The 26,967-nt window shown below is 39.9% G+C and overlaps 1 protein-coding gene and 1 pseudogene across 5 annotated transcripts in view; both read left to right on the top strand.

Moving 5' to 3' along the window:
• The first annotated feature begins 11,907 nt into the window (after positions 1 to 11,907).
• Positions 11,908 to 12,707, top strand: LOC308551595 (mitochondrial glutathione transporter SLC25A39 pseudogene; annotated as a pseudogene). The gene is made up of 2 exons: positions 11,908 to 12,135; positions 12,185 to 12,707. The product of its transcript is annotated as a mitochondrial glutathione transporter SLC25A39 pseudogene (transcript).
• Positions 12,708 to 21,360: 8,653 nt separating this feature from the next.
• The window catches only part of SLTM (SAFB like transcription modulator), a 43,787-nt gene continuing 38,180 nt past the window's right edge, over positions 21,361 to 26,967 (top strand). For all 4 annotated transcript variants that reach the window (XM_081147384.1, XM_081147383.1, XM_081147382.1 and 1 more), the window contains exons 1-2: positions 21,361 to 21,667; positions 22,626 to 22,713. In XM_081147384.1, coding sequence (XP_081003510.1) covers positions 21,506 to 21,667; positions 22,626 to 22,713 — 250 coding nt within the window. In that variant the 5' untranslated portion in view covers positions 21,361 to 21,505. The remainder of the gene's footprint in view (positions 21,668 to 22,625; positions 22,714 to 26,967) is intronic.

Below are 26,967 nucleotides of genomic sequence, written 5' to 3'. Positions count from 1 at the left end.
GGGCACTGTGAGTACTAAATACACATCACTGCCTTACTGGCAATGTTTTACGAGACGTAGAAAGCAAATTCATTACTTACACTACAATGGGGTAACGACAGGATGGTGTACTCGTGCACTGAGAACACAAAGATGGAACACTGTAGTCAAGCCAAGAGAAGGTGATGTTTAAACTAAATTTAGCAATATTAACAAAGATAGTTAAATAAAGCAAAGGAGAGGGCATTCCAGGCAGTAAGATCAGCACATGCTAAGGTACAGAATCCTGTACCCAAAACAACATGAAGCAATCTCTCTACTAGGAACTACTGAATGTGTCATGTGGGGAAAATATCAAGAGACAAGGAAAGTAGATAGAAATCATTAAGTATAGGTTGTTTTTGCTAGAAGATGAGTTTGATCTCATTTATACTTAAAATTATGGGAAGTCATTAAAGGAAATCAATCAGAGGACTAACAATTAGATTTGACTATTAGAGATCCTTTCATATAAGCAAAATAGAGGGTGGATTGAAAAGGAGCAAGAGTAGGGGGGTGAAGACCAGCTGGGATGGCAGGTAAAAAATGAGAGGGGGTGATGGTGCCATTCAAGAAAGAAACACAGTTTGCAAAACCCAACCTTTTGAGTTGGGGACTTTTGGTTGGGGCAGCAGGAGGGCGTTGAAAGAAAGGAAATGAGTACTTCCTTTTTTTAAAAAAAAATATTTTTCTTGATTTTTTTTTTTTTTTTTTTGAGAGAGAGAGAGAGAAGAAGGGAGAGGGAGAGAGAAAAAGAAACATCAATGTGAGAGCGGAACATAGATCGGCTGCCTCCTGCACGCCCCCCACCGGGGGAGCCCCAAGTGGGGCATGTGCCCTGGTCAGAATCCAGGCAGCAACCTAGAGGATGCCCAACCAACTGAGCCACGCTGGCCAGTGAGTGATTACTTCTTTATTGGGCAAGTTGAGTTTGAGGTGTCTAACATTTACCCAACGTGGAGATCCCAGTGAACTGTTGGATATATGGGTCTGGAGCTCAGAAAAGAGGTCTGGGCTGAAGGCAGAGATGTGGACTCTAACTTATATGTGATAACTGACACAAAAATTTTGAATGAGTTCACCCAGAGTATAAGTGAGAAGAGACAGACAACTGGGGATGTCTGATATTTTAAGAATTGAAGAATGTAAAGAAGTTCCAGAAAGATACAGATAGGCCAGAGCGAAGGGGAAGAAAACCCTAGAAAAGTAGGTAACAGGCCAAGTAAGAAAAAGAGTTTCCGTATCAAAGTGGGTAATCAAGAATATGAAATGTCCATTAGTTTGACAATAAGGAGATCTGTAAATAAGAACAGTTTCAGCAACTGTCCTATATTTTAGAACAGAGGCTCTCATATAGGGTCAATTTTGACCCACAGGGGTTATTCGACAATGCCTGGAGGTATTTTTGGTTGTTACAACTGGGAAGATGATACTGGCATCTAGTGAATAGAGGTAAGAGATGCTGCTAAACATCCTACAATGAACAGAACAGCCCCCACAACAAAGAATTATCTGGCCCAAAATGCCAATAATATTCCAATTGAGGAATCCTGGTTTAGAAAGGACTGAACGGTGAAATTAGACAAAAATCAGTACTTTTTCATGAAATTGGTAGTAAATGTAAAAAGAAAGATAGACACATATCTAGAAGGCTATGGAGTCAAGAAAGTTATGCTGAAGGGAAAGGAGCCAGCAGAAATAGAGGTGAAAGATAATGGAAATAAAAATGTACTTAGTGGAGGCAGAGAGCATGGGATCCAAAGCTCAGATAGAAAACTTAGCCTTGGAGAGGAGAAGGCATAGTCCTGTCATTGAAACAGGTGAGGAACAGAAGGAGTGATTGTACAAATCAATTAAGTTTATTACCTTGAGGGGAAATATTGAGGCCTTGCTCAATAAATGACCTTGATTTCTCTGTGAAGCATGATTGGTAAGGCCATTATCTAAGATATCTGGTTTTTGAAATGGCTGGGTGGAGAGTAATTAGAAAAGAGAGACTAAAAAAAAAAAAAAAAAAATCAGAAGAGTCGCTAATGTGATGGCAGGGTGGATATTAGATGGGCAACAAATCAAAGGCAGGAAGCCCAGAGCAGAAAAGGCGTGAGACTGAGAGAACAGGTGTCAAGAGGTTGCATTTAGGAGAATAATGGTAGATTATTGGGGTGGACAATATCTCTCACCTGAATTACATACAATAGTTTCCTGATTTCTATGCTTCCATTCCTACCACTGTCACCATACCAATCCCAATTTAACTTTAAACCACTATCAGAATAAGGCAGGAAGTGATTGAGACACACAGTAAGTTGCTTAAAATCCTTCAATGACTCTCTGTTACCTTCAGGATAAAGTCCTAAATCCTTAGGTTGGCAAATGAAGCTCTTCATAATCCAGATTCTGCAGGACAATTCCATATGACCTCTTCCCATCCTATTGCATGCCCCTGCTTAGACTTCCATGGACTTCTCAAACTTCTTATAGTTCTCCAGAAAAAAATATACTGTCCAGTATATCCCAGCCTTTTCACCTACTATTCCTTATGTTTCAAGGATCCTCCACATCCTAGCCCATGCTTTATCTGCTTAGCAAACTCTTATCTATTCCTCAAAGCCCTCCTCCATGAAGCATTTCCTCTCTCTCCCCCCTACTCCCATGATAGAGCTAATAGTCAGTCCCACTTGTACTCTTTTCAATCTTTGTATACACTTTTTAAAAAATAAATATTTTTATTGATTTCAGAGAGAGGAAGGGAGAGGGAGAGAGAGATAGAAACATCAATGATCAGAGAGAGTCACGCCCCCTGCGGGATTGAGCCTGCAGCCCGGGCATATGCCCTGACTGGGACTCGAACCTTGACATCCTGGATCATAGGTCAATGCTCAACTGCTGAGCCACACCAGCCAGGCTGTATATACTTTTATTAAAAGTGTTATAATTATTTATATACATACCTGTATTTTCCAGAAAACTAAACTAAAATATATATATATATATATATAAAATGTTCTTCTCTTTAGTAGAAAAATATCACTCAAAAGTTTATGGAATTTACTGAATAAACAGACTAGTGTTTTACGATCCATTTTGCCATTGAGAAACCAGAAATTCTTTATCTTAACCAAATCACTTTTTTCCAAAAATTAACTTTTGTCACCTGTGGAAAGATCAGGGCTATCCAACATACAGTCCAAACCAAATTCTGCCTACCTGAGCCTACAGCAAATAATGTTTACCAAATTAGCCTACAACATGGGCTAGCAGTGCCTAACTATCTGGTAGGCAGGAATTTCAGGAGCTTGCTCTAAACATGGAAATACTGAGCTGAATGGGTGATATGCAATAAATGAGAAAAAGGAGTATTTCTACAAATTACCGAAGTCAGAGGGAGCCCAGTCAGAGAGGCTCAGCAGTTGAGCATCAACCTATAATCCAGGAGATCGAGGTTCAATTTCCACTCAGGGCACATGCTCAGGTTGCAGGCTCGATCCCCAGCATGGGGCGTGCAGGAGGCAGCTGGTCAATGACTCTCTCTCTTCATTGATGTTTCTATCTCGCCCTCTCCCTTCCTCTCTCTGAAATCAATAACAAATATATTTTTTTAAAAAGTCAGAGGGAAAGACTGATATGCCTATCATCCATTGCATACTGCACAATTTTATAGAATTAGCAAGTGAGAGTAACTGAATACATGGTCAGCTTTGTGAGCTTTTTAGAAGAAAATGAAGCAAAGTTTGGAGATTTAATTCATTGAGATAGGGAGATCTTGGGAACCTGCTGAAAACATTTACTGAACTATTTCCTCAGATGAAAAGTTTTGGGAAGAATTAAAAGGATCTAAAAGATGCACTAGTCAGAATGCTTAATAATTCACAACATTTTACTTATTAATGTACCAAGATATCACTGGAAATTGAAACTGAAAGAAAAATATTACAGATTTCACAACACTGCTGACTTAATTGAGGCAGTACAGCTCCCTGTTAAAACTTTATATATAAAATTTGACTTCAGTTACAAGATTGCAAAGAGAGACTGTTTAGTTTGAAAATTAATAATCTTTATTATAGTACATAGAGAGACAGAGATAGAAAAACAGAGAAACAGAAAGAGAGATGAGTCATCAGACACAGCACTTATTTCCTACTACTAAACTAACCACAAAACTATTGACCATACTTTGAAGTCAATGGAATCATAGATTTTGAAAAATCGAGTTGCTATTCAGTGGGAGAATATTCTCAAAAAAGTGTACAGTTTTGATTAGTGCTTATCATTTTTTAAGTTTCTCTGCATTTGGAATACAACCTTCAAGGTATATTTGAATTACCAAGCACTAATACTATTGGTATGGCTCAAGTTTCTGAAAAAACAGAGGTAACAAATTATGGACTAACAAGGAGGTACAGAATGCTTTGAATTTTGTAGACAAGCATTCAGAAATATCTTGAAATATTTCTGGCTATCTGGCCAAATTCTGGGCATGTTTGAGGCCATCTGGTTTTGTGAAAGTATATTTTTAAAATAAAACTGTAGAAAAATGAAAGAGAAAGCCACCATCCACTATATTAACGTAAGCCTAGTGTCACAACTGAGGTATCTGGAATGACTGACAATTATTCTCAGAAGTCATTTAGTCTGTTAATTATCAGTATTTTTATATACTTGGTCAAAGTTGGTCATAGGCTAACCACTGGACTTTTACAGTACGTTGTTTTAACTCTTTTCGGAATGCTTTTGCAATGCTGTGTTTAAGATCCATGATTTCTAAAGGGTTCACTTCTGTTAGCAATTAAAAAAATTCACAAGTTTCTGATCATTAAAAAGTTAGGCTATATAATCTCCAAAGTCCCCTTAGATCTCTAATATTTCGTAAGATCTCTAACATTTCATGGTTTGCCTCAAACCTAATACGATTTCTATGCAAACCCTGTGAATATTATAATTTTTAAGTGTGATTTACATATTGGTTACTTATCTGCAGATTTGTAACAGGAAGTAAAGATGTTTCTATGTACTTATTTGTTATTTATAAATCATGTAAAGTTTTCCAAAACATTAATTCTCTAAATTATATTAGTATTTGTCTAATTGCCTAACGTGTATCTTGGTTATAGTTTTGGGTTGCAGAGTTGCAAACAGATACTGTGCTTTGTTTATTTTATAAACTACAGAATACATTTAAAATACTGATATATTTGGGGAATATTTAGAAGCATATAGAAGAAAGGAATGAAATGAAACTGATCATATAATAAAAGGAGATTTTAAAAATATTTAATAACTCCACTATGATTGCTTTTCATACTCAGGCCTTCTGGTAAAAATTTAATTTTTTTAACTTTTGATAGAACGTAAGTCACTATTGTATTACTGTTTCAGAAATTTGGAAAAAATATTTAGAAATTTTAATTTAATATCTTTATTTTTAAATTTGCTCAAAATATTTTACATTTTTTAATTTTTTATTTATTGGTTTTAGAGAGAGAGGAAGTGTGTGTGCAGGTGTGTGTGTATGTGTGTGAGAGGGAAGGAGGGAGGGGGGAGAGAGAGAGAAAGAGAGAGAGAGGGCAAAACATTGATTTGCTGTTCCACTTATTTATGCATTCATTGGTTGCCCTGACTGAAGATCGAACCCACAACCTTGGTGTATCAGGACAATGCTCTACCCAACTGAGTTACCCAGCCAGGGCAAATTTTTTAAGTTCTGAAAATATAAATTGGTCAAAGTTGCTGATGACCAAACTCTGAAACCTTATTTATTTGAATTATAAGGATAAACAAAATCTTTCTACTCTGAACTAGTCAAACACTGATTTAGGACTGAGTTAAACTAGGAAAGAGTGCCACCTACTGAATCAAAATTACTTAAACATCTCAATATTAAGTTCATTTTTCAGAACATCTAAAGTTCTAGCATTTTTTCCTCAAAGATGCACATTTAAGAGAAACTTCATACAGAAAATATTCATTAAAAATTATTCAATTAAGTGTTTCCACCTGGTAGAAAATAACAGATGGGTCACATGTTTTTATCATACACATCACCCCAACAAATGATAAGAGAATGAAAAAGGTACAAACCCAAAGCAACATGAAAATGGGAGGTCATCAATGAGCAAGTTATTCCACCAAGTATCTGAAAGATAGAAATCAGAACTAGCAACTGTTGTTTCAGAGAAAAAAAAAAAAAAAAAAGCTAGACCAGGAAATACTATCAAAGAGGCTGCACCAACGAGGGAGCTGATATGGCTTGCGGAATACTCCAGTCTAGGAACATGGACCAAAGACAAAGGAGGTCAAGAAAAAAAAAGTAGAAATAAAAAAGGAAGAGATTCGTGCAATTGTAAGTCTAAATATGGCATGGTCAAACCTCTGCATGCCTCTCTTCACCACGTAAAGAACATATGGCATCTAGCCTTTCAAGTCCTAGGCTACAAACAAGAGCAGGGAGTTCTAAGAAATATTGAACTAGTTTTCCAAACTAGAGCAGCTGGTGTGACAACCCACACTAAATACTTCACATTTGAATACTCATGGGCTCCACCTGCCTACACTTGCCTGGCAGGACACATCGCCATTTTACACAGACTTCATGTTTAGTTTTATACTACATCGTTTAAAAGTATTATTGACTACCAAGATATGCCAGATATTTGGGGGAAACCTAATGTGAAAGAGACCCAGATGAACATTTTTTAAATGACCATAGAGAGTAGAGATAATTTAACAAACAGAAAAAAATTATTTTAAAGCACTAAGAGCCTCAGAAATTAAAAATGATACTGCATCCTTACACAAGGAAAAAGATGCCATGAAAAAAGCAAAAAGGAATGCTTATAAATGAAAATGATAATTTCTGAAATTAAAACTCCATAGAAAGGTTGAAAGATAAAAGCAAGAAAATCTTCCAGGATGTAGCAACACAGAAAGGAAAATGAATACGAGAGAAAAGGTAGAAGTTATAGAGGGCCGATCCTAGAGTTAAAATATCTGATAGGCCCAGGCTGAGTGGTCTGTTGGCTGGAGTGTCATCCTGTACACCAAAAAGGTTGTAGGTTTGACTCCCTGTCAGGCAGGGCACATACCTAGGTTGCCGGTTCGATCCCCAGTCAGGGTGACTAAGGGAGGCAACCCCAAAGTAACAATTTTTTTTTGTTTTGTTTTTTAATCATTATCTGAGGGTATTTTTTCCACTGCTTTTTCAGAAAGAGTGGAAGGGAGAGAGAAAAGAGAGAGATGGAGAGAGAGAGAAACACCAATGTGGGAGAGACACATGGATTGGTTGCCTCCCATATGTGCCCCAACCCAGGCCAGGGGTTGAGCCTGCAACAGAGGTATGTGCCCTTGGCTGGAATCGAACCCAAGACCCTTCAGTCCGCAGGCTGACATTCTAACTACTCATCCAAGCTGGCAAGGGAATTTTAACACTCTGCTGCAGATAACTGATAGAATAGATTAAAAATCAGTAAGGATATGGATTTCACATGGACTTCCCTGATTTCAAACTCTATTACAAAGCTATAGTAATTAAAACAGTATGGTTTTGACATAAACAGACACATAGATCAATTGAACAGAATAGAGATCACAGAAATTATCCCATGCATATATGGACAATTAATTTTTTAAATATGTTTTTATTGATTTTGGAGAGAGGAAAGGAGAGGGAGAGAGAGATAGAAACAATTATGAGAGAGTCATTGATCAGCTGCCTTCTGCATGCCCCCTACTGGGGATCCAGCCCACAACCTGGGCATGTGCCCTGACTGGGAATCAAACTGCGATCTCCTGGATCCTAGTTTGACGCTCAACCCCTAAGCCACACTGGCCCGGCTGTGCAATTAATTTTTTACAAAGGAGCCATATAATGCAATGGGGAAAGGACAGTCTCTTTAATAAATGGTGTTGGGAAGACTGGGCAGCCATATGCAAAAAGATAAAACTGGACTGCTATGTTACACCATACACAGAAATCAATTCAAAATGGAATTAAGTCTTGAATGTAAGACCTGAAACCACGAAACTCCTAGAAGAACATGTAGGCAGTAAGCTCCCTGACATAGGCCTTGGCGTTGATTTTTTGAATCTTATGCCAAAAGTAAAAGAAACAAGCAAAAATAGACAAGTAGGACAATATCAAACGAAAAAGCTTCTGCACAGCAAAGGAAACCATCAACAAAATAAAAAGGCAACCTGCTGAATGTAACAAAATATTTGCAAATCATATATTTGATAAGGGGTTAATATCCAAAATATATAAAGAACTCGTACAACTCAATAGCAAAAAGACAAACAATCCAATTAAAAAATGGGCAAAAGATCTGAAAAGATGTTTTCCCATGGAAAGTATACAGACAGCCAACAGGCATATGAAAGATGTTCAACATCACTAGTTATTAGGGAAATGCAAATCACAACCACAATGAAATAATACTTCACTCCTATTAGAATGGTTTTTATAAGAAAAGACAAGAAATAACAAGAGCTGGCGAGGATGTGAAAGGAAAAAAAAAAGAAATCTTCGTGCACTGTTGGTGGGAATGTAAAATTGGTGCAGCCACTACAAAAACAGTATGGAGGTTCCCCAAAAAATTAAAAACAGAACCATCATATGATCCAGCAATTCTACTTCTGGGTATTTATCCAAAAACAAAAATACTAACTTGAAAGGATATATGCAAATCAGTGAAACATAAAGCTGGTTCTATGAGAATATCAATAATATAGATAAACCACTAACCAGACTCTTTAGGGATTAATAACAGAGAGAAGAAAGAAATTGCCAACATCAGGAATAAGAGAGAGGCTATTGCTTCAGATCCAAACATTGAATGCATTGTTTTGTAACTTCCTTAGAGAAAACTTGAGGTCTAGATGGCTTCACTGATGAATTCTACAAAATATTTAAGGAAGAAATAATATCAATTCTACACAAACTCTTGTAGAAAAGAGATGAGTAAACACATCTCAACACATTCTATGGGGCCAGTATTACCCTAAAACCAAAACCAAAGAAATTAAAAGAAAATATGAACCAATATCCTTGATGAACATAGATGCAACTATCCTTAACAAAATTTTAGTAAATCAAACCTAGTGATATATAAAGATACATAATACATTGTGACCAGGTGTATTTTATCACAGGAATACGTGGTTGAGTTAATAATCAAAAGTAGTCAATATAATTCACCATATTATACTAAAAAAGAAAAATTATGTGATTATCTCAATAGATTCAGAAAAAAATCATTTGACAAAATTCAACATCCACTCATGATAACTCAGGGTAAACTAAGAATGGGGGGGGGGGCCTTCCTCAATTAAAAAAAAAAAGCATCTATAAAAAACCTACAGTTAACATCATACTTAATTGTGAAGGACAAATGCCTTTTCCCCTAAAACAAGGAACAAAGAAAGTTAATGTCATAGCCTCTGAATCTTCCTCTGCCTTTGCCATTAGAGCCCATTTCCCTCCTCTGTATCACTAAAATTATGTTTATAACCTCTATTAGAGCTCTTATCACATTTTATTTAATTAGCCCATTTACTGTTCTGTCTCTCACTCTGCAGTGACTCTAAAGGACAAGTCATCTGCTTTACTCATCTTTGCGTGAATATGTACTGCAGTCATCCTGTCTTCCACCAGAGGAAAGCAAACTCTAGAGAGACCAAGTAACTTGTCCAACATCTTATAGCAAGCTAATTAGTAGAAAGAATCGACTGTGTCTTTTCTCCTAGAACTGGTCATTAAGTGAAGTAGGCTTTATTCACAGTATAAATGAGAAAATTATGGCTGAGAAAGTTTCAGTATGCTTGCCTATGTTCAATATTAAGTGTTAAAGCAAGGAGTATACCAAGAGAAGTTTCACATTAAAAATATTTTTGTTGTTGGAGAAAGAGTATTTTCTACGGCTTCACTTTTGGTTTATGTAAAGAAAACCTAAGTCCTAACAATGAGAAAATGAGCTGAGAGATGCAGTCTAAAAATCTGAAACTATGACTGCACTTTGGAATGTGAAGTATTCACCAATTCGTTGCTTCAAGTGCCACTTTAAGTGAAACATCTTTTATTATATTTACTTATGTGTGCAAACATGCCAACCCTATCCTCTAACAGCATTTGTGATAGCTTACATGAACACATATAAGTGTAGAAACCTGAATGGATTAAGACTTTTAAACACAATGGAAAATAAGTGCAAATAGCAAAATTTAGTCAGAGGTAACTGTGACACAGAAATACATACCATAGAATCCTGGACAATTTCTAGACATTAGCCACACATTTAGATTCCTTTCAGCCAAAGCCAGCAGGGAAATGCAATCAGATTCACAAGTGTAAATAAGGGAATATATGACAGAGCAGAAATTTTCCTTACATTGATGCCTGAAAGAAATATTATTATTAAAGGAATAATGTGTGACAGTAAACAACATTCTTAACAACATCCCTACAATAATTATCATGGTGAGTTTCATGAAGGGAAGGACACTGATGAGACCTGTACCACAGTGGGATCCTTCTGTAACTCTTTAAGAAAGGAGGTAAGCCCTGTCCGGTTTAGCTAAGTGGTTAGAGCATCAGCCAGCGGACTGAAGGGCCTCAGTTCGATTCCTGGTCATGGGCACGTACCTTGGTTGCACGTTCGATCCCTGGCCTCAGGCTCCAGTCAGGTGCGTGTGGAGGCAACCAATTGATCTGTCTCATGTCGATGTTTCTCTCTCTCCCCCTTCCACTCTCTCTGGAAAGCAATGGAAAAAATATCCTGGCGTGAGGATTAAAACAACAAGAAAAACCCTCTAGGAAGTTTAGGGCCATCTGCTTTCTCACCAAGATGAGATGAGTTTTGCAAGAGTGTTCTTCTATAGGTAAAATACCCTGCATATCATCTCCTCCTGTCCTGCTGGTATGTACAGTTTATCCAAAGTCCAATAGCTGGGTAAGACAAAGATCATGGATTTTAGAACCTTGTACTACTAGTATAAAGGGACCAGTTGTTGCATGACATAAACAAGCACTGGCATTCCCACAGTGCCATCTACAAGGGGAAACTGGTTACACGTGGGAAGGATTTCAATAGGTATGTCTTGAGTAGCCTAGGACAAGGTTTTTAAGAGTATCAATTTTAAAAAGAGATGGGAGACATATTAAGCTGTGTGATGAATTTATGAGTGTTCATTATATATCTTCTTTTTCCCCACTTTTGTCTATGTTTGCAATTTTCTACAATAAAAAAACTAAGAAAATATAATTGTTGAGGATCCTCAATGAGATCAACAAAAAAGTAATATATATGAAAAATAAGAAATTATAAAACAGACAAATAAAACAAAAGTAGATGGATATAAAGTGTACCAATTGGAAATTCCAGAAATAGAAAAATAGTAATAGAAATTTAAAAGGAACCCCAAAACAACCCATTTATAAGTGGGCAAAAATTTGAACAGATATTTTACAAAAGACGATATATGAATGACTGGAATAAGCACATGGAAAGATGTGCTCAACATCGTAAGTCATTAGGGAAATAAAAATTAAAACTATAATAAGAAACCACTTCACTGTCCAGGTAGCTCAATTGGTGAGGGTATATCCCAATACTCCATGGTTGTGGGTTTGATCTCTGATTAGGGCACATACAACAAGCAACCAATGAATGTATAAGTGGAACAACAAATTGATGGTTCTCCCTCCCCTTTCCTCTCTCTCTCTAACATCAATAATAAAAAAAGAAAAGAAACCACTTCTCACCCACTAGTACGGCTATAATAAAAAAAAAAGACACAATAACAGGTGTTGGAAAAGATGTGGAGAAATGGAACCCTCATTTATTGCTGATCAGTATGTAAACAGTAACAGCCTAGAGCCAGAACTGAAACTACAAGATGTTTGATCAGGACCCTGGGGATATTAGTCTTCTCCAACAAATGATGGCCTCAGCTGCTGGAGCTGTGGTTACATCCCTCTTCATGACCCCCCCTGGACATGGTGAAGGTCTGCCTGCAGTCTCAACACCCCTCAGTGACCAGAGAGCTGATGCTCCCTCCAGACTCTGGAGCCTCTCTTACGCCAAATTGCCCGCCTTTCTCCGACCCACCCAGGATGTGCCTCCTGTACTGCCGCTCCCGGAGCTCCTGTACCCAAATGGTGCAGCTCCTGTAGCTCCTGTACCCAAATGGTGCCTACTGTGCCACCTGGCTTCAGGACCCCACTCGCTTCAATGACACCACCAATGCCTTTGTGAAGATTGTGAGACATGAGGGCACCAGGACCCTGTGGAGTGACTTCCCAGCCACCCTGGTGATAACTGTGCCAAACCATCACAGTCTACTTCACCACCTGTCGTACAACCAACTCAAGCTATGCACCCATGGTAGCTGGTGCACTGGCCCACTTGGGCGTGGTGACTGTGGCCCACCCCCTAGAGCTGGTAGGGACAAAGCTGCAGGCTCAGCATGTGTCATACCGGAAGCTGGAAGCCTGTGTCTGAGCCGCAGTGGCTCCAGCTGGCTGGTGCTCACTGTGGGTGCTCACTGTGGCTGGGCTGGGCTGGGGCCCCACTGACCTTCAGAATGTGCCCTTTTCAGCCCTGTATTAGTTCAACTATGAGCTAGTGAAGAACTGGCTGAGTGGGCTCAGGCCAAAGGACAAGACCATAGGAGAGCAGCAGCTTCGTGGCTGGTGACATATTGAAAAAACACACACTTTTTAAAAAAATGTGCAGAGCATTCTGCTATGTAACTGTACTGTTGATGAATTTTGGGGTTGTTTCTATCAATTTTGCTATTATAATGTTGCAATAAATATCTTGGTACATATGCTATTTCCCATTAGTATGTTACTACCTAGAAGAATATATGATTATTGATAAGTAGAATTTCTGGGCCAAAGGGTTCATGTATTGTAATTTTGTTACTTATTTTCAAATTGAGCTCTATAGAGGTAAATTTATTCTCCAGTCAGCAATGTATGAGAATATACTGACAACACGTTTTTGACAACAAAAGTTAACAAACTTTTAGCTTCATGCCAACCTAAAATGTTAAGAAAAAAGGTGGGGGGGCACTTCACTATACTGCTAACTTGTCTCTTAGAAAAACAAAAATTTTCTTTTTACCTGGAACAACCTTATGCCAATATTTTTGATAACTTAGATGAAAGGAACAAATTCCTTGAAAAACATAAATTACCAAAGCTCACTCAAGTAGAAATAAACCACCTGAGGAACCATATATGTAGTGAAGAAATTGATTTTGGCTTAGAGAGCTTCAATCAGGAACTCTGCCTATCATATAAGGAAGGAAAAATGAAAATTATTCTATATACACTTTAACAAAAACAAAAGTGAAAGGAACACTTCCCAAATCATTTTATAGAGCCAGCATTACCCTGACACCAAAAGCAGATAAAGATATTACAAGAAAAGAAAAATTCATACCCCATAAACAAAGATTAAAAAATCCTTAACAAGGCCTGCCCGGGTAGCTCAGTTGGTTGGATCATTGTCCTGCTGCGCCAGGGTTGCAGGTTCAAACCCTGGTGGGACACATACAGGAGTCAACCAATGAATGTATAAATTAGTGGAACAACAAATCAATGTTTCTCTTTCTCTCCCCCTCCCTCCCTCCCTCTCTCTCTCTCAAATAAATTTTTAAAAATCCTTAACAAAATGTTAACTAATATAACTCAGCAATATTTAAAAAGATAATATATAATTTATGGAACACAAAAATTTTAAGAAACATTTTAATTTTCCAGTGGGAGTTTATCACAAGAATGCAAAATTGACTCAACACTAAAAAAAAAATCAATCAATATAATTTATCATGTCAAAGACAAACAAAACCCCACACAATCATCTCAATAGATATAGAAACATTAATTAACAAAATTCAGCATCCAAAAGTGATGATAATTCTCAGTAAACTAGGACTAGAAGGGATAATCTTCAACATGATAAAGGGCATCTATGAAAAACCTATACTTATGTTGAATAACTAAATGCTTTTCTCTTAAAATCTGGAACAATGCAAGCATATGTGCTCTCCCCACTTCATCACTGCTCTGAGGTTCAAGTTTGTGAAATAAGGCAAGATTAAGAAATGAAAGACACAGGGATTGGAAAAGAAGAATTACTGTCGCCCAGCAGGGTGTGGCTCAGCGGTTGAGCATCGACCTAGGATCCAGGCGATCGGGTTTCGATTCCTGGTCAGGGTACATGCCCGGGTTGCGGGCTCCACCCCCAGTCGGGGGCGTGCAGGAGGTAGCCGATCAGTGACAACTCTCTCATCATTAATGTTTCTATCTCTTTCTCTCCTTCTCCTTTCCTCTCTCTGAAATCAATAAAGATATATTTTTTTTAAAAAAACGGAAAAGGGACTTAAGAGTTAAAACTATAGTACTTTTAGAAGAAAACATCAGAAAAAGAGTTTGTGATTTTGGGTTAGGCAAATATTTAGATAAGATGCAAAAAACATGAATTATGAAAAAATTGATACACTAACCTTTCTTGAAGTTTCAAAGTCCTGCTTTTTTTTTGAAAGTACTCCTAATAAAATGATAGTAGAAGCTAGAGACCAAGAGAAAATATTTGAAAGTGACATATCTAAAAAAGGACTTACATGATACTATTAAAAAACCCTTAAAACTCAATAATACTAAGACAAACAACCCAATTTTTTAAATGAGCAAAAGATTCGAACAAACACCTTACCACATATACAGATGGCAAATAAGCACATGAAAACGTATCCAAAATTATTAGGTGAGAAATGCAAATTAAAATGGCAATAAGTCCTGGCAGGTGTGCTTTAACTGTTAGAGCATTGGCTCATGCACCAAAGGGTGGAGGTTTGAACATTCTCGGTCAAGGGAACATACCTGGGTTGCAGGTTTGATCCCCGGGCCTGGCACAGTGAGTGCAGGAGGCAACTAATCAATGTGTCTCTTTAACATTGATATTTCTTTCTCTCTCTCCCCCCTCTCTAAAAAAATCAGTGGAAAAAATATCCTCTGGTGAGGATTAACAATAAAATAAAATAAAACAAAATGACAATAAAATAATACATGTCTATTAGAGTGGTTAAAGTTTAAAAAACAAAAATGACTGACCATATTAAATGCTAACAAGAATTTAGAGCAACTGAAACCCTTGGCTCTTGCTGGTGGGAATACAAAATGGAATATCTTGAAAACTGTTTGGCAGTTTCTCCTAAAGTTAAATATATAATTACCATACCACCCACTTCTAGGTAACTACTCAAGAAAAATGAAACATGCCTACAAAAATACTTGTATGTTAATGTTTATAGCGATTATATTCATAATATTCAAAACAACCCAAATGCCCATCAACTGTTTAACGGATAAACACACTGTGGCACAACCCTATAATGAAATACTGCTCAGCCACTGAACAGAAGAAAGTAGTAATATATGCAAAAATATGGATGGATCTCAACAGCATTAAACTATGTAAAATAAGCCAAAAACAAAAGGCTTCATACTATGTGATTCCATTTATTTGACAAACTGTAAAAGGCAAAATATAGTGACTGAAATCGGATCAGTGGTTGCCAGGAACTGAGAATTCACCAATATTCTCTTCCAGAACTTGTAGGACTTTATCTCATATTTAAATATGTAAGCTATTTGGAATTTATCCTGGTGTTAGAAATGGATTCACTTTAGCTACAAAAAATCACAACTTTTGGAAAGAGAAACAAGATGGCGGCGTAGGTAACAGCTGCACCCGCCGCCTCCCACAACCACATCAAAATTACAACTAAGCCCGGCCGGGCGTGGCTCAGTGATTGAGCATCGACCTAGGATCCACGCGATCGGGGTTTGATTCCCAGTCAGGGACACGCTCGGGTTGCGGGCTCCATTCCCAGTTGGGGGTGTGCATGGGGGAAGCCGATCAATGACTCTCATCATTGATGGTTCTGTCTCTCTCTCCCTCTCCTTTCCTCTCTCTGAAATCAATAAAGATATATATTTTTTAAAAAATTACAACTAAAATACAGAACCACCAGCACTCAGAGACTCCTGAAATCTGGATGAACAGAAGCCCTACAACCAGGGAACTGAAGAAGCATCGAGACCAGTAGGAGGGGCGGAGACCGGGCGGATCGGGGCTGAATCATGGAGACACAGCCGCTGGCCCACATCCAGTGCCGAGGGTTAAACCCGGGAGGGACATCTCAGCGGCGGTTTCCCAGAGGAGTGAGGGGCCCCAGCCTCACAGCAGGCCCCCAGCCCAGGGCTCCAGGGCCAGGAAGAGACGTCCCCACAACTCCGGGCTGTGAAACCAGCGGGACTGTCCCTGAGGGTCGCGGAGGCTGCGGGAGCCCCAGCAGCTCCTCCTAAAGGGCCCGGCACGGACTCACTCGGACGCTCTCTCTGAGCCCAGTGCCGGGCAGCGGCCTGAAAGGACCTGGGACACTTGGGGAGGAACTAACCTGCCTGAAACTGGGGCAAGAGCTGGAGGGGCAGCTTCCTCCCAGGCAGAAGGGCTGGCAGAGGCCATGGCTCCTTTGGCGAGTCCTCCCCGCACACAGCCGGCAGGCAGCCGCCATATTTGAATCGCCAGCGCCTGACTCACACCTTTGGCCCCGCCCTGTGATTCCCGGAGGCCCCGCCCCTCCCCACCTGCAAGCTCATCCAGGCCATTTCCAGGGGCTTTTCTGTGCAAGTGGCCTCTCGAGCCTTATGCTTAGGACTTTCCTAAAATCTCTCAAACAAGCAGCAGCGGGCCCCATACGGCTTGATAAGGGGCCCCAGGCCTGGCACTAGCAGCAGCCTGCACTGGCTCATAGCTTGGCCTCTCCTGGGCACCTCCAAGCCCGGCACAAGTAGCAGCCAACTACAGTTTGCTGTGTAGCTCATGCTGGCTGGCCCTGGGCAAGGCACTGGCACAGTCTGACTTTGCACCTCCCGGGAGGCCCCAGAGACAGTGCACCTGGTGGTCAGACTCGACCACGCTGGATTACAACCCTGCCACATCCACAAGTGACACACTCAAGGGGCACACCTGGTGAACACCAAAGCTCCACTGAAGTAAATCCTGATCCATAGAGGTGTCTCCAGCAGAGCAGCTCTTTGCCTGTAGCTGTAGCTGGTCCTCACAGCCGACTGGCCTGGGGGTCAATTCCTCCCAGGGACGCCAACAGCAATCAAGGCTCAACTACAACAGGACAGTGCACACGGCCCACACAGGGGAGCACCTAGAAGGCCCAGCTCAGGTGACTGGGAAGGCTGAGCCACTGGACCCTACAGGACACCTACTACACAAAGCCACTCTACAAATTCCAGGAGACATAGCAGCTCTACCTAATACATAGAAACAAACACCTGGAAGCAGCCAAAATGTAGAGGCAAAGAATCACGTCACAATGGAAAGAACAGAAGAAATATGCAGAAAAGGAACTAAATGAAATAGAACCAAGCAAGCTAACAGATACAGAGTTCAGAATTTTGTTTATAAGGATGTTCAAGGATATTAGTAAGACTATTATGAAAACAACTGAGACCATCAATGACCTAATAAAATACCTATCAGAAATGAAGGCTACACAAACCGAAATGAAGAATAATTTACAGGGAGCCAACAGGAGAGTAGAGGATGCTGAGAATCAAATCAGCAATTTGGAACATGAGGAAACAAAAAACACCCAACCAGAAGAGCAAAAAGGAAAAAGAATCCAGAAATATGAAGATAGTATAAGGAACCTCTGGGACAACTTCAAGAGGCCCAACATTCATATTATTGAGGTGCCACAAGGGGAAGAAAGAGACCAAGGAATTGAAAACCTATTTGAAAAAATAATAACAGAAAACTTCCCCTACCTGGGGAAAGAAATCGACTTACAAGTCCAGGAAGCACAGAGGGTCCCAAACAAGAGGAACCCAAAGAGGCCCACAGCAAGACACATCATAATTAAAATACCAAAGGTTAAAAACAAAGAGAGAATCTTAAAAGCAGCAAGAGAAAAGCAATTAGTTACCTACAACGGAGCACCCATATGACTGTCAGCTGATTTCTCAACAGAAACTTTGCAGGCCAGAAGGGAGTGGCAAGAAATATTCAAAGTGATGAAAAACATGGAACTACAACCAAGATTACTCTACTCAGCAAAGCTATCATTTAGAATTGAAGGTCAGATAAAGCTCTTCTCAGACAAGGAAAAGCTAAAGGAGTTCATCACCACCAGACCAGTACTATGTGAAATGTTGAAGGGTCTTCTTTAACAAGAAGCTAATGAACAAAAGAATCTGACATACTAAGCGGATCCAGAGACACTGACCCATGCATGGAACAGACGATCATATTTCAGAGGGAAGGAGGGTGGAGGGTGGGAAGAGATTGACCAAAGAACTTATATGCATATATGCATAACCCATGGACACAGTCAATAATGGGGTAAAGGCCTTGGGTGGGGGAGCGAGGTGGAGGGGGTCAATTGGGGGAAAAATGGGACAGCTGTAGTGCTTTCAACAATAAAGATAAATTTAAAATAAAAAAATCACAACTTTTGCCTTGGCCGCTGTGGCTCAGTTAGTTGAGCATCCTCCTGTGCACTAAAAGGTTGTTGGTTTGATTCCCGGTGGGGACACATACCCAGGTTTTGGGTTCGATCCCAGTCAGGGAGGTAGCCGATCTATGTTTCTCTTTCACATTGATGTATCTCTCTCTCTCTTCCTCTAAAATAAAATAAAAAAATAAACCACAACTTTTGATAAGACATCATTAAGTACCTATTAAAACAGCTGAACTTTTAAAATGTGACAATACCAAGCAATGGTTAGAACGTGGCAAAGCTTGATAGTTCAGAAATTGTTAGTGGGAATATAAAATAGTACAGTCACACTTGAAATGTTTGGCAGTTTATTAAAAAAATAAAATATACATACCACATGACTTTTTCTTTTCTACTTTTAGAAGCTCTTTTTCCTTTAGGAATAGTAACCTTTTGTTTCACATACCGTTCACCCCTGGGCATTTGTCCAAGAAAAATGACTGAAATCCAGACAATCCAGGTCCAAAATGGAGTCACATGGGCAAGTGCAAACCTAGACATAATACCTGACTAATTGCAGTTTCAACCTTCTCCAGAAATGTAACCTTAATTGGTAAATTTGGAATTTTCTGGTCAGTAGCATTGAGGTAATCTGTCACATGGTTCCTCTCCATCCCTCAAAGGAAACTGGGGAAATCAGTTTGATAAGACCCCCTTAGGGGAAGGCAACCTTACCTGAAACAATCCTTTCTTTTCTTTTGCTAATAGCTTTCTAGTCCCACCCAGTTTCTGCCTAAAAAACCTTTCCATTTGTGGTTTCTAAGAGTACCTCTCTACTTTCAGCCAGGTTTGTGGTCGCTCAATAAAGCCAATTAAATCTTCAAATTGTTGATTAAATTTTTGTTCTTTAACACTTTCATGATATTGCTTTTTTTAAAGAATCCAGAATTGTAGAATGTCCTACAATTGGATTTGTCTTACTATTTGCTCGTGAGATTCAGGGTAAACATTCTTGGCATTTTTGGCAGGTGATGAGTTCTTTTCGAGTGCATCAGATCAGAAGGCACAGATCTCCATTTTGATATAACTCCATTAGTAGATTATTTTCAGACAAAGAAAAACTCATTCACTTTATATATAACGTTAGCTTTTGGTTAGTATAAGCCTTCTTAGTATAAGCTCCACAGAAGGTGGGAGCAGGGTGGCTGAGTGGGAAAGACACTGGAATGAGATTCGAGGTTTAGTGACAAGTTGTGGGCCCCTAGATAAATTTCTTAAAATCTTAATATATTAAAAAAAAAAAAATAGAGGAAGGATTGCACTAGAAGACTTCTAAAGATTCTTTGAATTCTAAAATTCTATGACTGTGAACTAAGTTGCAGTAGAGACAGAGCTAGATTTGGAACCAGGAGACCCGGATTTGAGCACCAGTTCAGCCACATACCAGCAATGTGAGCAAGCCTTTTAATCTCCGTAAACCTCACAGAATTTGACCTCACACAGTCCGGAAGGATTAAGTGGGTTATTGTATGTCAAAGTGTGGTGTAAGCAGCAAAGAACTACCTAAATGTCAGGTTATAATGTCTGCTTTTTATTCCTTTGATCTAATTAGTCAATCAGAAAAAGCATCCTAAAGTGAGACAGACCCCATCAATTTAAATTTTATAAAACCAGGAAAATGCCAGTATAGTTAATTGTGTGTTATACATACTCAGTTTACGGAATTTCTAGTTTTATTCCATAATAATACTCGCTAAAGTTACAAATAGGTATTCACTTGCACAAGCCAGTCGCCTGTAAGAAGATGCTGGCTGTTCTTGGGATCCCAAATTTTGGGAGGGCAAAAACAGTGAGCGCAGTATGTAAGAATGGTAACAAATACTTACAAACTACCTTTCTCATTCAGTGATCGATTTCGAGCCATCAGGTCCACCAGAGAGTATGGCAAACTGGAAAGTTGTCCTGTTCTTCAGTGAGCAGGGCAGAATAAACTCCTTGGGGTGCAGGACTGTTTTCCCCAAACAGCTAGTGGGGCATTTCACACAGGCCAGGCCAGGCCAGCCCTTTACACTTCCACAGTTTTTATATTCTTATAACCGCCCTAGGGTTTGGAACTTGAGGAACCGGCCTTTTTTCCTTTTTTTTTAAATCCTCACCCCAGGATATTTTTATTTTTATAGCGAGTGGGAGAGGAGGGGGGAGGGGGGGAGAGGGAGGGAGGGAGGGGGGAGAGGGGGGAGGGCGCGAGGGGGGAGGGGGAGGGGGGGAGGGGGGAGGGGGAGGGGGGGAGAGACAGAGACATCGATTGGTCGATTGGTTCCCGCCTGCGCTCCCACCTGGCCGGGGATCAGAACCTGCAACCCAGGTACAGGTCCTTGACCTGAATTGAACCCGCGCCCCTCCCGTCTGGGGGCCCACGCTCTAACCACTGAGCGAAACCGGCCAGGGCAGTTTTTCGATTATTTAGCACAACTGATAAAGTATATTTCCCTTGAAGAGGCTGAGGGCGCGCACATGCCCCTTGGTCCGTGTTGAGTAACGCGGGAGCTATCTCTGCCGTGCAGTGCCTACCACACCGCTGTTGCTCAAGATTAGAGACCGTGCCAGAAAATGGCTATCGCAGCTGCTGGGCAGCCGCCGCAAGGCGACGGTGCGGTCGGACGAGCCCGACCTCCCGACACACGCACCGGGACGCACCGCCCAGGTGGCGGCGGCCGGCGAGGCGGAGCAGGGGGAGCGCCTCCTGGGCGCCCCGCGCCAGTGCGCACGCGCGACCGTCATCCGGGTGCCGGGTGCCGGGTGCGGCTGCAGGTTGCGCCGGGGTGGCGGAAAGGGGGCGGAGCCAGCGGCTCATTGTGCACAGCGCTGCGCGACGCCGGCGGCCCGGAGGCCTGGATCGAAGCTGGTGCTGCTGCCGCCGCCCTGCAGCTCACTCGCTGCCTCGGCAGCGCGCTCCTCTTCTAAAATGGCTGCCGCCACCGGTGCCGTGGCAGCGTCGCCTGCCTCGGGTCAGGCTGAAGGCAAAAAGATCACCGATCTGCGGGTCATCGATCTTAAGTCCGAGCTGAAGCGGCGGAACTTAGACATCACCGGAGTCAAGACTGTGCTCGTCTCCCGACTAAAGCAGGTGAGGCCCGGCGAGGTCCGCGAAGGGGAGCTTAGGCCGTGCTTGGGCGCCCCACCTTGCGCCGCAGTTCCCAGCCGTCCGCAGCCGCCGGGGCTCGCGAGGCCACGCGGTGGGGTGGTCCGGGGCGGCGCCCGCGCTTGCGGGGTGGACGAGGACCCTCCCGCGGCGCCCCCGCCCTCGCGCGGGGCAGGGCCTGCGACCCGCCCGCGAGCCGCCCGGGATCCGCCGCCGCAGCCGAGCGCGCCCCTGTCTCCTCCGGGACGTCCCCGCCAGGCTGCGAGGGCTGCGGTCGGCCGGCGCGGCCTCCCAAGGGCGATCGTGGAGACCCGGGAGGCGCTCGGTCCTCACCCAGCCTGTCGCGATGGTGAGCGCGTGCATTTCTTGACCTCGGAGGGAACTGGTTACTTTGGTGACTTCTGCGAAGTTACCGTTTAATTGAGCCCAACCGTTTCCTCCCCATCTTGGGGAGGGGATTGGTAGTGGAAGTTGATGGGTGGGTTGGAGAAAGGGTTTGTTTTCCGCTGGAATTTCAGTTTTTGCATCAGCTCAATAATCTGCTTTTTCATCCCTGATTATCTTTCCGGTTTATTTGAGTGAGCGTTGGAATTGTAGCGGAGGAGAAATAAGTTTGCATTACAGAAGTCAGGAAAGCTCCCTTTAGTTATTTGCTATCGTAGCAAGCAACTTTTCTGCATTCGAGAATATTTAGACTTTTGTTCAGTATGATGATAATTATTTCGAGTCGGTAGTATTTAAAACTCCATGTGAGATTGATACCTAATCATATTCCCCCTGAAAGTGCCTCTCAGTCGTGTAGTTTAATTGCTGTTTTTGAAGTCGGTTTATGAAATGACTGGCAATTCTAATGTCTTGAGGCTTGAGGTTTTTGTTTTTTTTCTTTTTTATAAAATAAGTTTAGATAGACTGTGTAGCATATTAACTTCTCTTTCTAATGTAGGCTATTGAAGAGGAAGGAGGCGATCCCGATAATATTGAATTAACTGTTTCAACTGATACTGCAAACAAGAAACCAACCAAAGGCAAAGGTTGTTATGAGTTATGAACATATTTTAAAATATATTTTGGTTATATAACTTGCCTCTGCTCTTGTGCCACTTGCCCTGTTTATATAGTGCTACTCTTTGCTATTTCCCTCTGGCACTCTGCCTTCATGGGTCAAGGAAGAAAAGTTACTGTTGCCAGGCTCTGGGTGACTTGTAGCCCTTAAGATTTGGCTGAGGCTGACCTGAAAGTGAGACCAGTTCTTTATTGCTTCCGAAAAAAATTACAATGTCAAGTTTCATAATGTTTCTTCCTTTGTACTGTGAAGACCTAAAGAATAAAATACAGTTTAATACATATCTACCTTGCCCCACAATTGGCAGAGTATTGATGGAATTCCTACCAAATCTTTCACCTTGGCTCCTTGCTGTTTTCTCTAGCATATTACAATTCTGTAACCTTTATGTTTAGTATTTTGTTTGACTTGGTGAACTTAATTTGCGTTTATGCCATATACATTCTAATTTTCAGTGAAATTCAAAAAGATCTCACCAATCATACTAACAATGTAGGGAAAATCCATGATTAGTTAGCTTTAAAAAAAGTTTTAAGTTGTAGGGATATCTTAAGGATTTTGATTCTACAACTTTTAAACTAGGCCAGAATATATTTCCAGGATATGGTGATTTAGTGAATAGATAAAAGTGGTTTTAAATTAACATATTGGCAATATAAATGGGACTTAGATATTTTTAAAAGGTTCTAGTAAGTGAGATCTTTTACTTGAAAACATAATTACAACTTTTTACCTCCCTCCCACCAGGACATTGGCAGAGGGTGAACATGATGTGGGTGTCTGGATCCTGGTACCTACCTATGAGTTCCATGCATAGTGTGTCAGCTGCAGCATTTAAAAAAATCTTAACTTTATTTACTGCTTTAAGTGATTAAGTCTGCCATAGACCAGATTGATTGTAACTAGAGTAAAATGATTGAATGTATTTATCTTGAAAAGAAGGGAACATTAAAGTTTGATTTTATGCAATCTGTGTGGGTATTAGGACCAGGCAGATCTTGATACCATCTCACTCTTTGGGTCTTCATAGGTTTGCACGAGTCCCCTATTTGTGCCAAAGGAAATTGAAAAGGGCTAAGAAGCATTTTCTGGGTGGCATTGGAATGGCAGAGGTGGAAGTGGAGTTCAGAAGAGTAACAATTATCTTGAAGATCTGTGGCTTTTAATGTAATTCTGACTCCATTGTAGCACATTGAGAGAGAGACATTTCCCTGTCTTTAGAGAAGCTTGTCTGAGAGGCTTCTGCTGACAAGCCAGAGGCTATTTCAGAATGAGGAACCATAAAAATTCGGAAATAAGTACATCAGGAATTGACTGTTTCTTACAGTAATTTCCTATAGTAATGTTGATTTGTCATTTATGCAGTGTATTGTGGTAGCTTGACAGATACTGTATCTTAATCATAGTCCCAAGTTACATGGGCTGGTTATTGATTTTAGCATCTAAATAAACCTCCTTTGATTTATTCACTCACCTATTTTTAATTTCTCTGCGTATCCCTTTTTCAGTATCTTATCTTTAGAAATAATTTCAGCACTATAAAATTTTTAAGTTTTCCAGTATAGATATAAAATCAGTATGTTAGTTTTTTTCTTTTATATGGGTTATAGGATCCTTGAACTTTAATTTTTCCGTAACTCTGATGTTAAGGTATCTTGTGGTCTTCAGTTAAAAGCTGTAACATTCGGTCATTTGTCTCTAGCAGGGCTACTACTGAGTACTTCCTGAGATTCGTTCTGGGACATGTCTAATAAATAGCCTTTGTCTCCTCGAATTCCATTTATCATTGTTCTGAAAATACTACGAGTTGCAAAGAAAGGAATGTAAACCCCAAACTAAGAACCTAGTTTGAGTTAATTTACAATTAAGATATTTTATAAGTAAGATTATTTTCAGCTTTAAGAAGTTAAAAAATAACTCTTAGGAATCAAATTTGAATAGGGAAACTTTTAAATATCAATGATAAATAGACTTTTAAAACCAAGGATTCAGGAAATTCATTATTTTAATGTGATGTCAGGTATTCATTCTAGTTGCTGAGTTTAGTACATTAAGTTCTTTTTGCCAAACCTTATTTCACTTAGCAATATCTACCTTAAAAATAATGTCATCTTGATCATACCACTTTTCCTTCAGTGGGTTTGGTCCCTTTTTTGTAAAGTTGGACCTTTTACTAAATTATCTGTAAGGATCTTTTAGTTTTGAAATTTAATAATTATATATAGCTAAGAGCCAGAAGAAAAGTACTTTCTGTTTAGCTAAACTAGATGTATAAGGAAAGAACAGGAAAAATAATAGGCCCTCAACTAGTATAAATACTCCTTAGGATAGAGTTTAGAAAAGGAAAAGAGCAAAGAAAGGGATTAATTACTAGAGTCAGTCATGTAGATATCAGCAAGACACAAATATAATAGCTTGTCAGGAAAAGAAATATTTTGATAAAAGTTAAATGATGTTAAAGCAAGAGAGAAGCCTCATCAGCCTGGAAAAATTACTCAGGTGAAATATTAAGCTCATTTGCTTAAAAATGCAGGTTCACTATTTCTTTAAAAAAAAAAAATTGTGTTTAAATGATTATGTTTGGACAGATTAGAGGAAAAGGAATCTGCATTCTTTAGTATATTGCAGACTATTTTTAAAATGTGGTTTTATAAGCACAAACTTGTAAAGTTGATAATGCAGTGGGTGCTGATATTTATGATCAACATTTATAAAATGTGTTTGCATATATTTAATTTGGCAAAACAGTTTGTAGCTTAGTTTGGGTCTCTCTCTTTTTTTTTTTTTTTTTTTAGTAAGAGTTCATTTGAGCCAAGCTGACGACAGAGGCCAGGGAGCAAATGCTCTGGGTCCCCCTTCTGAGTCTTACACTCTCTTTGCTATGAACTTTTAGTAAGTGGCCTAGAAGAAAGCTTCACTAGTGAGATTTACTATCGTATTATTTGGATGTGTGTTAAGAAAGCAGTAAAACAGGTAGAGCTAACTCATTAGCTTGTTTTAGAGATTATAGATTTAAAGCTGCTTCTGGTTCACCTGATAGTGGCGTGTCGTATTCTTTTGGGTTTTCAACCTTTAGAGTCACCTCTGAACTTCAGCCAAAGTTATTTTATGTGGTTAATCAGATTTCAGAATTATATATAATGCAGTACTTACTGATGTTGACACTCATTTGCAATACATGCAGGCTTAAAAAAGACTCAAATCACTATATAAAATCTGATTTTTTTCCCCTATAAAAAAGGTATAATTTGGGGTTATAGGTTTATCCGAACATCTGATGTCTAATAATACCACAGGCAATATAATTAATTACATGTGTACTGTGTAAAGCTTTCTAAAATTTATGTCAAATAAGAATATAATCAACCACATAAAATGCATTTAATATAATACATTATAGTATACTGTAACTCTTGCCTTTTTGTGTGTTTTTTCTTTTTTCTTTTTAACTGCAGTATGTTTGGATGTTAAGGAAAATTTAATGAAAACTGACATTGAGAAGGGCTTTGGGGACAGAATTGTCAGATATTTTTTGGGTACCCACTAGGCCAAGGACATAGTCTTTTTATTTATACTGTTCTCTGTAATGCTTCTAGCATAGTGCTTGGCGCATAATAGATGTACAGAAAATAATTGTTGAATGATTACTGAGGGCCATAGGATGCGTTTCTTAACAGCTGCTTTTAAAAATAATTCTTGGCCCTGGCCCATGTGGCTCAGTTGGTTGGGTGTCGTTCTGTGCACTGAGGGGTTGCCGGTTTCCCCAACAGGGCACATACCTGGGTTTTGGGCTGGATCCTCCTATAGGGGCAAAACAGGAGGCAGCCAATCGATGTTGCTCTCACATAGATGTTTCTCTCTCTGTCTCTGTCTCTCCTTTCCTCTCTCAAAATCAATTAAAAACCTTTTTTAAAAAAATAACTCTTTTTGTGCATTGTAATTGCATATTTCTTTGTAGGAAGCCTGTATACCAGAGATTAATAGTCTTTACTATCTTCTCAACAGCGCTAGTGGCTTCTCCTTAAGCATTGTTATGTAAAATACACTGTTAGGACTTGTAAGTCATTGCAACATCCTTTTATTCCTCACCAAGTTGTTGCTGTAAGGGAAAGCCTCATAACTTTCTGGAATATTGCTTAGCCTCAGAGGTTGTGTATGTCATTTTTATTTCCTAAAATCAGACCCTTTTATCTTGGCAATTAAAACCCACATTTGCCTTGTG

The sequence above is a fragment of the Miniopterus schreibersii genome (genome assembly GCF_964146895.1).
Source record: "Miniopterus schreibersii genome assembly, chromosome: 1".
Classification (NCBI taxonomy): Eukaryota; Metazoa; Chordata; class Mammalia; order Chiroptera; family Miniopteridae; genus Miniopterus; species Miniopterus schreibersii.
The sequence above is the reverse complement of the archived record's forward strand: the minus strand, read 5'-3'. Positions and strand labels throughout refer to the sequence as shown.